Source organism: Anarrhichthys ocellatus, unplaced genomic scaffold, assembly GCF_004355925.1.
Source record: "Anarrhichthys ocellatus isolate YVR2014 unplaced genomic scaffold, GSC_Weel_1.0 scaffold16, whole genome shotgun sequence".
NCBI classification, from domain to species: domain Eukaryota; kingdom Metazoa; phylum Chordata; class Actinopteri; order Perciformes; family Anarhichadidae; genus Anarrhichthys; species Anarrhichthys ocellatus.
In genome coordinates, this window is record NW_022280046.1 from 7,659,234 (window position 1) to 7,673,231 (window position 13,998).

Below are 13,998 nucleotides of genomic sequence, written 5' to 3' on the forward strand. Positions count from 1 at the left end.
GACATTAAATTTGAAAAGGTCACAAAAATCTCTTACGTGCCAGCCAGGACTTGTGATACTACCCAGAAGTAGCCCGGTCTCCCTAACAGGGCGTCAAATACCGACGCTTGGTCAGCGCCCCTCAGCGTCTTTATACTGTCACACAGGACACCCTTTAGCATATGTATGAGACACACCGGGCTTTCAGCTAACTCCAATATACATCTGTGTCATTATTAGACCTAAGAAGAAGAGAAGTCCTCTAAAGGCCGGTGGTGTATGGGACAAACAAACAGGACTCTGACTTAGGGGACCTTACACTATTTGCCTGAAGCACATGAAGTTGTGTCCTTATTTTAAGCTAAACCAGATGTTTTTCCGAATCGTTACTTACTTACAGCCACCGTTTCACAGCGATGGCTTTCCACAACCATGCCTTACAATGTTATACAATGTTGTTACAATGCCCATAGACTCATGTTTGGCAATTTGGCCGTCGCCATCTTGGTTTACAGCCGTCGCCATCTTGGATTTTTGCAACCGGCGAACAGAAGTGACCCTATTTGGAATGTGGAGGATTGACGTAGGGACGCAGTATATGGCTCTGGTAGCGGCAGTAAACTTAAAGCATACTCTGCTTAATGGTCTATTTGACTCTAAATGGGACCACGATTTACAAAATGAACATCATGCTGTATTAAAGAAGACTTGAAACTAGAGTGAGACCATAAACTCATGTTTAAAATGTTTACTGAGGTAATAAATCAAGATGTAGAGTCATTTTCTCATAGACTTCTATACAACCACATGCTATAAGTTATTATTAAAAATAAATACTAGCCCTTCACTAATCAGTTTCCAGTAGCTTCTCTATCTGACGTTCTAATCAAAAGCTTGTCAATAATCTTACAAGGATAATACCCCTTACACCACCCTATTGCATCAGCAATCGTTTGTTCAATTAAGTGCATTAATGCCATGTTTTCCTTTTAAATTGAGGAGTATTCTTACCTGTGTTGTATAACAGAACAGTCAGAGCTCCCTATACATGTCCATCTCCCCTATTTTTTGCTTTCCATCTTCCTCTTCAATCAAATGAGGTACCAACCGCTCAATCACTGCCTCACTGCTGTGTGCCAGAGGCCGACAAGAGTAGGTGGGGAGGAGCGCCTCGCCAAGCAATGATTAAAACAAACAGGCATTTCACACATTTAATTCCTAAACGGAACGTGTTGATTCGAGGAGGCGAATCTGCAGTGAACTTCGACTGTTCCTGATCCTCGTCTCAACTTTTAAAACGATCACGCAAGGGTTCAAAATCCGCTGAGAGCCAAGAGAGAGAGACAGAAAATGATTAATGATTGGTGAATATCTAGCTTTGTTAAATACAAAAGGCCATCTGTGTCCGAATGCTGTCGAGGCAGTGCGCGGTGAGTCAGGATGGGAAGCAGATAGGGAGAAGGTCTGCATAACAGCTCTGGCTGCTGCCCAGCTCCCTTTGACATGTCTTATTAGTCAGGTCATTAAAAGCCCCAGCATTGCCTTCCCAGGCACACTCCTGCCCAATATCCCTGATTAAAGTGCGACTGACGCTCCCGCTGTAGAGCCAAGTTGGCCACACAGCGTTTGTGTTGGGTCATGCTCATTACTCAGAGCACACTGCCAGTGCCGCCGCGACTGGAGGCGGCACATAAAGCGAGACACCGACCAGCCGAGAGATTTGGGGACTTTGAATTCCATGTGGGACGGCATAAATGGAACTACAAATTGTTCTCCTTTGACACAACCGTCATTCTGCCTTCTTAATATGCGCTTGGGCACCAGGGAATGGGTGAAGGAGATTTATTGTATAAGTGGAGCTGGAGGCAATTGAAATGTGTTTGTTCAGCGTGCCCTTACTTTGATCATTTGCATGCATGTACATAACATAAAAATAAAAGGACATAGATGGTTTTATCTGCACATGGTGCCTGTTATAGGGTTAATTTATTCTACACCACCCAGATTTAATAGAAGTGATGGCAACTAATAACTAACCAAATATAAAATACAATAATTGTTTAGTCCTCATAATGTTTTATCTCCTGTGATTAATATGTGCTATTCCTGAAAACTAGTGTTGATTTCTTTTTGCATGCAGAAAAGGCAAAATGCTTTCTTTTTGTTTTGCCTAAGTTGCGCCTAAAGGTAATAACACCCAGGGCAGCTTGTATGTAGCCTGAGAGGTAGACCCAGGGCAACAGAAAATCACTCGCTTCTGCTCTTTGAACTGATTGCTGAGAGAATCTGCAATTATGATAATCAATTCACCATCAAATCCTGCTTCCAGCTTTGAAATGTGAGACTGTGCAGTTGTTGTTTTTTGCTGTTTTATTTAATTACAAATGGAATATCTTTGAGCTTTGAACTGGTGGCCGGACAAAACAAGCTATTTTTGTAATATTTTTAAGGTTTTTCTTTCTGACGTTTTAAATATAGTAAACTAATAATCGAGGGAAAATAGTTAACAGTGATAATAATCATTAGTTGCAGCCCTAATCTGTACTGACAGAAGTGAGCCAACATGAGACTCTTAGAAAAAAACTAAACGTAACAACAGTAAGCATGTACTGTACACGGCAAGCTCTGCCATTGTTCACACATTCTCAGCCCCCGCGTTCATTAGTTGCTGTAATTGTGTGTTGTGCTGAATGCCTGTGCGTGTGTGTGTGAATGCAAACCAGGCTAAGCAACGTGTCGAGCATTGAGTAACATTTCACGGCCCATTTGCTGCGGTCAGTGGAAGCTCTACTGTACGTACCGTCGAGTGGGAGGAAGCTGTGATGAGCCGACCCATCGGTGCATGAAGGGGGGGGCTCCATCCTTGTTCTCTCCTTCTCCATCATTCCCCAGTTTTTCCTCTCTCTTTCTCTCGCTTTCCCTTCCTCTAAACCAGCTCCCTAAATGGAGTTCTGCATGTATTTACTAGTGTGTCCATCTATCTGTGTGTGGTAAATGTGTGTGTGTGTGTGTGTTGTGCCAGGGACCTGTAATCAAGAGTCACGGCACATAAAGGGACCTCCAGTCATTAAGGAATTAGTGGGAGGCTAACGGCTTGTTTAGAGAATCAATTAGTTTAAAATGTGGACATGTGGGCTCATTTTCACACACAGCTCTGCGAGGGGAATGTCAAGGTTGTACATTCTGCCTCTGAAGTTAACTGACCCTTTATGGCTCCGCGGCTATCGAAGTCCTGGGAGGCCTCTTGAATCCACTGGAAGTTTGTCTTCGAGACACAATGAAGCAGCAATTAGAGCGTCTTCGGCTTCCGCCATGTGATCTGGGTGAATTGGAATATGTGAGCAGGGTACAATTTCAGGAAAGATTTGATGGGATCGCTGGGGGGAGGGGGGTATTCGATCGTTTGAAAGCGGGTGTTAATTAATGAGCACACAGCGATCCCTCAAATTGCGTTGTATCGGGACGCTGAGGGAGGAGGAAGAGTGAATCAATTGCAGCCACTTCGACCGCAATGGGATTTTTTAGAAATGTGACACATGAGAGGAGGCATGCACACACACGCTTGCACACACAGCTGGGAAGTCTTCCTCTTGGGATGTGCTGTCTGAAATCAAACCGATGGTGTTTAGCTTCACACCCCCTCAGACACGCACACCGCTCTGCTGAAAGCCTGACTGGTGGGCTCCGTGTCATTGACGCCCACCTGGCAACATCTGTGCTGACTACCCTCACATGCTAGTGCTGCGTGCATTTGGAAGATGGCGCGTGCAAACCACCACATGCACGCGGTGTCATGCGTGCACACTCACACACACACACAGACACACAGCGGCGCTGTTTGCAGAGGACGTGTGATATAGTTGTTTCAGTTTTGAGAGTGAACTTGTGAGTTTATGATTTCACAAAGCATGATGAATCATTTGATGAGCAAGAGACATCTGTATATACATATTTACACACCTCGAGTATATGCTATTAACATGTGGCATTTTGCAAGCTGTAGCTGTTTAGGATGCATCACTCTGTCACTTGTTTCACTGAACTGCTGACACAGGTACTGAACAATGCTGTATTCTTAAATCTCTTTTGTCATGTGTTCAGTTTTGTACCGTACATGACTACAAGTTGGAATTAACCACCATCACATCCAGCACTACTACTACCAGTACTGCCACTAGTACTACTACCACCGCATCCACCACTACTATTTCTACCACCACTAGTACTACTACAATCACCACCACATCCACCTCCACCACTAATACTACTACCACCACTACCACGACCACTATTACTATTACCTCCACTATCACCACATCCATCTTCACCACTACTACTAATACTACTACCATCACTACTAACAGTACTACTACTGTCACCAATAAGACCACCACAACTATTGTTACAACCACCAATACTAGTACTACTACTATTACTACCGTCACATCCACCGCTACTACTTCTACCACCCCTTACTTTGCTACTACCACCACTACCAGAGCTACTACTGCCACCACCACCAATGCTACCACTACTTATACTACTACCACCAATACAACTATTACTACTACCACCACCATCACTAACAGTACTACCACTGCCACCAAGACTATTGCTAAAACCACCACTGCTACCACCACATCCACCTCCACCACTACATCCAATACTGCTACTACCAACACATCCACCACTACTATTGCTACTACCACCACTGCCAGTACTACTACTACCACCACATCTGGGAAGCTGTGGCTCAGGTGGAGCCATATATATATATATATATATATATAAACTGCATGGTATTAACAATCTGTACCATTATTTTCTGATCACACATTCAACTTAAATGTATTATAAAGCAATGTAATACTAATTTGTTATTTCATTAAGCAATATGCAAGTAAAAGCGAAGACACGATAGTAGTGGAAGAGGAAATCATTTTGTTGTGGGTGGAAAAAGCATGGAAGAAACAAAACCCAGAGCTCAGTGGGAGCTGAGATGTATCCCCAGTGGCAGCAAGTACTTTGTACAACAACACAGCACTGTGGGACATGGTGATACTGAAACAGTCTCAACAACATAAACACTGGACCTTTACATCAAATATGCATCACAGCCTACCTTTAATATAAATGGACAAAAGTGATTATTGGTAATATATCTCTAGACTTCTACAAAAAGGACTAGAGGGATGAGAATTAGACAAAGAAAATAGTAATTAGACAGTTATTTCCAGTAACTCAGTTTATTTCAATAATTCTCCAAAATGAAGAGTAAGCCTTGAAATGTGTTGATAATTAACAATGCAATATAGATAAACATATACATGCTGAAAACAATGTTATAGAAGAATAACAGTCTTTAAAAAAACGAGTGATTTTTAACAATGTATGAAAAAATATCTTTGGGGGAAATACAGTGTGATGTCCACAGAGGCAGACAAAAAAAGAACTCAAAATGCTTTAATAACAATGAATTCCCAACTTGATTCATGGGAGTACAGACATAAAAGGCTGATCATTAATGAGAATAAAAATAAAGTTACATTTAAGTGGGAGTGTGTTGCACCTCCTCTTCACCGTGTCGCCCTGCTGTGTGCCACAATACGGTGACTTGAGAGGATCAAAGTGTTTGGCCGTGAGAGCGGCAGACTTTTGAACCGTGATGCTCCTAAAGTCTGGGGTGGCATTAACATGGTCTGCCTGTGGCACAGTTAGTGTCTTCCTTAGCTGCTCATGAAAGCGTAAATACAAAAAAAAGAAACAACTTCGGAGGGCCGCTGAAATGCTGTGAAAGAATGAGTTTTTGGGGATTTGGGTCTCCTTTTAAGAGACTCCCTTTGGAAATTAGAGCTGCTCTGAGGAAGTAGAAATATCCACAGATGGAGGGATTCTCTAATCAGGTTTTTACAGTCTCTGGTTAATCAGGCAAGTGTTTGTGCACAGTGGTACTCAGGTGTCAATAAACAGAGAAAAATATGAAAACAAAAGAGTCTGTGCAACAACAATTTTGGTTGAACAGCACCTTCAAATTGTGCCAGCAACAAAATATCACACAGCTGATATTTCAACATACAAAAATCAAAAGAAACACAAGTCTCTCAGATGAAAGCCAGTTTAGGAAAAAAGATTTCAAAGATGGACTGATCTGGGGGGCTTAATGTCCTTGGGCAGGTTGCTTCAATGCTTTGGGGACAAAATGGCTCTAAGGTCACTCTAGTGTGTTCAGGCATTCGGAGATAAAGAGGCAGGATGCCAGTCATTGTCAGCCGGAGCACAAATAGGTACAGGTGGCAGAGATCCAAAGAAGCAAAAAAATCATCCAGTGCTGCAGCATTTCAAGTTGAGTTTTTCTTTCCTATCTGTCTTTCTGATAGGTGGAAGCTGCAGTAAACAACACAGCATATAGGATGATGCACTCGCACTAAGGCTCTCACACACATGGTACACATGATCAGCTAAGCCATTCCTCAGATTGTGTCCAAAGGTCAATCCATTTCAACTTTGACCTTTTATTGCTGGTGACCTTTCAATGCATGCTTGCAATGACAGCTGCACTGTACATGGAATACTTTAAATGTGTCCAGTGATGGGAGAACATAATGGGATAGATTTTGTGCAACTAAACCCTTCTTGATCGCAAGCTTCTTACGTATCTTCTACTCAGAGGTAGAGTCTGGGAGACTCTGGGAGAGTCACACAAATTAAAAAAATTTTAATTTAAAAATGTAAAGTTGTAGACCATTTCACAGTAATAGTAAACATTCCAAGTTAAATGCAGTGTATGTTAATGACATAACCCAAGTTGTTGCAGAGTAGTTCAGTTCAGTTGAAACAGTGTACTGTAAGCTAGCTCACTGGCTGTTTTTTTTCTTTCAATATTGATCAAAGGACGAGGGTATCAACATACCTCATGTTGCTCTTAAACGTAACAGAATTGAGTATTCTTGAATGTTTTATGTTTATTTATTCATTTAATTTTGTTTCAAATTGGACATCTTCAATATTTTTGTTTTTATGTAAGACTATAGCTTGAAGTTCTTTAATTAATAAATGGAAAGCAAAGTTATATTCATCTCGTCCCCTTCTCTTTGCTTATCCGAACCGTGACTCAAAAACTTGCCTCGCAATGTTTTCACAGTAGCCCAGAATGGACAAACCAAACACTGGCTCTAGATAGGGCCATTAGGGTGTTATTTTCAATAGCCATCGTAGTTCTCGTACACACTTTGCATACATGAGAGGCTCCAATTAGTTGCAATCCGCCACCAAATCCTGCACACTGACCTTTTTAAACTGAAATACATAATTAAAAAACATCTCTGTGCTACCTGCTGCATAGTGACGTGACCATATGCTACCCGTTTCCACTGCACTATACTCTGTACTCCACCTTGCACAGCTCTTCCCCCGTGACCAACACAGGACTTTAAGTGATGTCGGATATTGCAAAGTAAAGACACCATATAAAGCAATCATTCCCTAAAGACATAACAACCCGGTTGAAGATGAACCAATTTGTCAAGCATCAGTAAATGCTATGTCAGACCTACTTTTTTTCCCACACAGTGGCAACAGAGACGGGCGCCCATTCAGAGCTGAATATGTAAATGATGTGCTCAGTGTTAAACAAGCCTGAAAGCCACAGATTTTGTGAGGGAGCCAGCCTGCGTCATTGGGTCTTTATGCTCGGATGGAAGGAGCGTCTAGACCTTGTGACTGCCAGGAGGTTCCTGCCGGAGGGTCTCAAGTTGCACTCACAGGGGCTCACCGGTACAAAAATAGAGGAATATAAAGTGTCCGAACAAAGACACGCCTGTGTGCTGATCGTTGAAGTGCTCGATTCAGTTCTGATTCGCAGTTATAGGCTGCAAGGATGCTGAAAACAGAATAATATGAGCTATTACACCATCCTTCTCTCCTCGAATTTATGCAGAAACCACCCTCTGAATGCGATTAAGCATAAATGTACACAGCCAACATGTTTTCCAGTTTACTTTTAGAAGCAGAGACCAGAAATCAAATTATTGATAGATGAAATATTACAATTTAGAAAGACCTTTTTTTCATAGGCACTTAACATTTATCTGGCAGGAAGAGGATGCCATTGGTGGATAAAGGGTCAGAAGAGCGAAGATTCATATCTCAGTGAATAGTAATGGACGGATCACACAGAGAACGATTGGCCCTGTGATTTATTTCACTTTGTGAAAAAAAGAACATCTGTTGAGAACAAAACTTCTCAACAGTGTATACCTTTTAGATAAGCCCCCAACATCATCCATTCCCACAAACACCTTGGAAAATAAATTGAATTGTCTATGCTGTATATTTGTTAGTCTGGCCAGATGTTATCCGTTCCCATATTTGGCAGTCTCCGCAGTAAACAGACTATCCAGTGTGAGGAATTAATAATTTCCTAATGCTGAGAGGCACAAAGAGAGGCCGATGGCATTCCTAATGAGCTAGCGGTTCCTCATAACTACATGGATGGCTGGTGAATATCAATAGCATCTTTTTTTTCTCGGAAACTGCCATTAATGAGCGTTTTGCATCACTGACTTCGTCCGACAAGCCAAGTCAGGTTGTCTGATATCGACGTTGCATGTTCTTTTTTGAGCTGCACTGAATGTTGAAATGTCAAACTGGTGCATACAACTCTTACTGTATCTTTAGCGTTTTTTTCTCTGTTTCTGTCACGCTCAGCCCCTTCTAACTTCCGCAGGCGTCCACGTACAAATACGCAACAACACACTTAAATCACTCTCTGCACGATGGGCCAGATTTGTGCATCGACAGAATCCACTGAAACGGTCAGTACTTAATATGGGTTAATTAATCCGTTGGACCTGTGAGCAGAGCTGTGGTGGTGGTGGTGGCGTCAGGGTTGGTGAAGGGTTTAAACTGAAAGGTGAATGAGGGGAGTAATCCACTGAGTGCCTGTAATGTAATGAGTCAGCCGCGTTTAATGGGAGTCCATTTGGGGGGGAACGAGGTATGAACGGCGGTGGCTCTGGAGGTGCGTAGTTGGAGCTGAAAGAAAAGGCTGGGTTGGAGGATTTAAAGCTGGAAATTTAACTCCGGTTTCATACATTATCTCCGGACCAGACGAGCAGGCTCTCAGCAGCTGTTTTATCGGAGAATACACCACTACAACTTTGCTGAATTGTAATGCAGCACTGCATCATTGAAGCATGTTGCAGTAAAAGCTTGAGGCAACAAATAACACTTTTTTTTAAATCTAAAACAGAACTGGTGTTAATGTGTTCAGAGTGGCTTTATCTCAGCCCCGCGGTTCAGGGTAATTCCTGAACCGCCGAGCTGCGTTAGCCCAGACTGTTTCCATTTGACTTTGAAATCTGTGCTCTCTTAGACACACACAAACACACACTATTCCCCCTTCTCAGCCAGCATATATCTGCATTTCATTGACACAGTCGGCCCGCTTTTCACAAATCCTGGCATAAATTCTCTCAAGTTCCCTGAAATAGGATTGCTCCACTCCGAATGCCATTGTATGATAAGTATAATAAATGTACAAGGATATTGGTGACACGTTTTCTGGGTCGCACGTAGCAGTGATTCTCTTTTTTTGACTTTGTTCCTCTGGGACATAATTTGTAGTTCCTTCGGGATCACTATGAGAGTATCAGTTCAGCAAATTAAAAATGATATTTTCTTATTTGCTACATGGCAGCTAGTTTTGACTTAAGTAGTTTCACGGTTTTGAGATCAGAGCATCTAGAATAACTATTCTTCAATGAAAACTGTTCAAACCAATGTGTGTCTATTAACCAGGCAAACCAGAGGATCTGTTGCTTGAGAGCTCTTTGAATGTAATTTTTCAATGATTTGGAAAAGTACTAGTGAAATTCAGTGACAGCCCTAGACTGTATAAGTGGACGTGGTCACCGTCACGTCACCTGTCGGTTTGTGGAATAACGATTTGAAGCCTGGAGTTTGGCATTTTTGCCTGTTGCCATCTTGTTTTTTGGCCATCGCCATCTTGGTTTTGGCAAGCCAGAAATGACAGGAGAAGGGTCAGTAAAACCAAACTCTGAACGAGACATTTTAGGCGATCACAACGCTGTAATTTAACTGGTAGCGACCTGTCAATCACAAGGTGGACACGCCCATTAGCATGCCCTGCTTTATGGTCTATTTGACTCTAAATGGACAATACTTAACTAAATGAACATCATGCTGTGTTGAAGAAGACTTGAAACTAGAGATTAAGACCATAAACTCATGTTTACAATGTTTACTGAGGTAATAAATCAAGTAAGAAGTAGAGTCATTTTTGCCTTTTTGTAAATAGGGCGACCTGATTTATAGGTAATATCACTTGTGAATATATATACATACATAGATATTATTTCATTAAATTTTTTCCTCAAAATCTAGTTGCCATCAATGGTTAAGGTTTAAAAGGAAACCTCAAAGATGTGCAAGGGAGACGGTGCAGTTGTGGCACTTGCTCTGCCTCCAACGCCTCCTCAAGTGTCAGGAGTTATATTATTCATGTCTTCCTTGTTGGTGTCAAATCTGCAGCTCCCACTGTTGTCGTGCGTTTCTTGTCGCCTGCGTGTGCAGACCTGATGATCTGTCGCTCTGCCAGGCTGCAGCGTTTAATCCAGGTCAGCTGCCATCTTACCCTGCTGTTACCACAGCCTGTTAGAAATCTTTTAATTGGCCTCCTTTTTACATTTTTCAAGCGAATAAGTTTGCGATTTAGTTGGGCAGACAGAGTGTCACGAGAGTCTCATCTGTTTTGTTTGGCACGGTGTTAAGGTTTTGGGGACGGAACACGCGACCAGACACATAGCCAGATGTGACGAGTGCTCCTGGCAGAGACACAAGTGACCTGGCACCTGAGAGAGAGAGCTGCAGGCTTATTCGCTCCAGCTCTTGTACAAACGGTTCAACCCAAAAGAGGTCGTGGTCGTAATGCAGCGCGGTCTGTGTGTCATTCATACATATGCAAATGCTCATCTTCTTATTCAGTCAGCGTGCAGTACAGGAAGTGTAGGAGTGAAATGCTTCGCAATTCTGTTAAAAAAAAAAAAAAAGCAGTTGTCGCAGATGCTTCGCAGCCTACATTTTTGGAGGGACTTTGAAGCAAATGGGTTTTCGGCAAGCTGCAGGCTCAGGTGGTCACCATGTGAGGATGATTACAGAGGGCCAGCAGTTAACTGCCAAACTAACTGTGCTGTAGGCTTGGAGTCACACAGGCACAATGAAATGTTGTGTGACAAATTAACTGCATTGAGAAAAAAAAAAGAAACATTATTTGAAAGTGTGCAATATTTATTTGAAAAGAAAAACTGCCCTGGCTGTTGTAGCTGCAGTACAACTTTTTTTTTTTTTTGGGGGGTGGGGGGACTGTTTCTCATATATTTTTTAAAATATGATAGGACATTGTTTCTGGTGTTGCAATTCACCTTTTTCATTATTACAAAAGTGAATTTTTTATATAAAAGAAAAAAAACTATGCAGAAATTGGAATAAAATCTGATTACATAAACTCTCTACACAACAAAAGTATTATTTGGTTTTACTATGAACATCACTTTTTTGGCTAACATATTTTTTTTCTCCCTGTCCCCTTTTGTTTCCTTGTCTCCTTCACTCTTGTACAATCCTACCCATGTGCCCACTATCCTGATGTCATCCTTTCCATCGCATCCTCCCTCTGTCTTTGCCCTCTCTGCTCTCTGTCTGTCTGTCTAAAACAGGTCCCCCACCAGTTGGGTGCGTTGACCTTCTACCGCTACGAGCAGCCTATTGTGGACTACTGCCAGGCCCATCAACCCCTGCGGCTCAACATGGGCTATGAGGGACCCCCACAGGGCCTGGAGGGCCTGGGGCCGTGTGATAGGGGCACCATACAGACAGTGGCGCTGCCGGCCGTGCCCTCCGCTGCCAGCATAGGTGCCCCCGTGCCAGGGCCTCGCTCTCCTCCGCCGCCCCTCAGACCACCGACGGAAGGTCCCAGTGGCGGTCCTTTCCTCCCCGCCGAGCGCACCGGCACGCTCAAATTCGGACGCTAGCGGGCCGAGCTCAGTTCATGGAAGTGGGCCAAGGGCCTCTGAATCAACGTGACTTTGTAACGAAGGGGCAGGCGAGCTGGTTATTCAGTGGGGCCTTGTTTTCAGAACAAGAGTATGTGAACTAGAGGACAAAACATTTTTATAATTCTGCCTGGAGGGATTTGGCATCTGAAACACACAGTCTCACTAATATACAGTAGAGGGTGAGACATCCTTGCAGATGATTTTTATTTCTTTTTCCAAAGCACCTCATATAAATCTACTGAATCACGGGAGGTAATACAGCATTATGACAGAAACAAAACGCATTACCTTGTTTCCACATCCGGTCTTTGCCATATTTTGCCATATCCCATCATGGGGCACCTGTTCACAGCAGTCCACGTGCACTGAGACAGGAGTGAAAGGGGAAGTGCAATAAACACGAGGTCTCGATCATGTGAAGGCAGTAAAGTAAAACAGAGAGGTGGAGCTGGACATCATGTGAAGGGGCTTCTTACTGTGATTATAATTAAAATATCGAGTCAGTGTTTCATAAAGATGACACGTTCTCCCGAGACAATTTCATAGAATTTCTCGATCCTTTTGTCTTACTTTCTTTTGCTTCGTTAGATGTGGGACTTCATGCTGAATTCCATTAATGTGCATGTCAAACCAAAGAGTTTACTTCTATGTTTTTTTTCATTTTTTTTTAATGCACATTAGCTACTTTAGCTGGGGGCATTCTTAAAATGCCAGTTGATCTACTACAATAGCTTCTGCCAACTCACATTCACATTTACAACCAAAACCCCCCCGTTGGTTTCAGACGGACTGGGCTCGTCTCAACAGATAAGCAGAGTAACAGTACGATAAATACGAGTGAGGTAATGGAACTCAAATTTTAAATATACATGTATATTTATCATGATGATTGCCTGGTCCTCCCAACATCAATTTTAACTGGTGACACTACAAAACAGCAACACACCACGCAAACATTTTAGAGGAGATGTTATGGGCGTGTTCCATAAAATTTCCATAAAACTCCCTTCTCGCAGAAGAATGGCAGGTTTTTGTATATGATTACATCCCAGCTGATTGACTTCACTATGCTTTAAAGAGGTCATCATGGGGAATTCATGGTGGCAAAATAAGTACATGTGAATGCAAAGTATTGTACATATTCTTACAAAAAAGGTCCACTTTACTGAAGGTCGAACCACTCTCACTGCCCCAAACGGTCATTTGAAACATCGTCGAGTCAATGTCTGACTTTTATCACACTGGACAATTCAGAGAGCACCATCTTGCTGGGTTGGCAAGGCTCTGGCCATGTGCTCCCGCCCCACCCCCCCTCCCTCCACAGCAGAGAACAACAGTGCCTAGTTGGGGGCATGTTGTACCGGCACGTTGACTTCTCTTTAACCTGCGTATGAACCCATGGACTGCACTGGGAATATTGCCTGACATCATCATTTTATTTTTTTTCAGAAAGTTCGCCTGCAGTGCTGGACTTTATTGCACTTGGTAACCCGTCGTCCACCGTGTCGAGCACTGCTACCCATTGACTTGTGGAGCTAATGAGGACATGAGACGCGGCTGTGATGGCCTGTCCAAATGTCATCTCCGGCTTTATCCAAGCAGTGCACCGGGTCGTTTCTTACATGTCAGCGGCCGTACTCTCGGGAGCTGTGAAAACTGTGCTTGGTGCGGCGCAACCGGTTGATCCACATATGATATTGCGAGGGGCCAAAATTTCTCGCCCAACAGCGGGCGTATCCTCAAGATAAGAGGAAAAAAAAATAGTTTTTTGTTTTTTTTTCTTTTGTCTTTTTGTCTCAGAACATAAAAGACAGTTTTTTTTGAGGTGTTCAAAGATGATGTCAAGAAATTCTATGAGACTAATCAAAGGACAAAATCGAATAGAACTTATTTATCGTGTAAATAGTGAATCTTTAAAGATGAAGGAAAAAAACAAAAAAGTATG

General features: G+C 42.6%; 1 protein-coding gene across 2 annotated transcripts in view; it reads left to right on the forward strand.

Annotated features, from left to right (window-relative positions):
• The window catches only part of LOC116388169 (leucine-rich repeat transmembrane neuronal protein 4), a 120,395-nt gene extending 107,028 nt beyond the window's left edge, over window positions 1-13,367 (forward strand). Inside the window, exon 3 of one of the 2 annotated variants that reach the window (XR_004213061.1) lies at window positions 11,715-11,781. Coding sequence is in view for 1 of the 2 variants with exons in the window: in XM_031855820.1 (XP_031711680.1) it covers window positions 11,715-12,029 (315 nt within the window). In the remaining variant the exon portion in view is untranslated. Of the gene's footprint in view, window positions 1-11,714 lie in introns of both variants that reach the window. The other variant, XM_031855820.1, reaches the window with a different exon arrangement.
• Window positions 13,368-13,998: the final 631 nt, after the last annotated feature.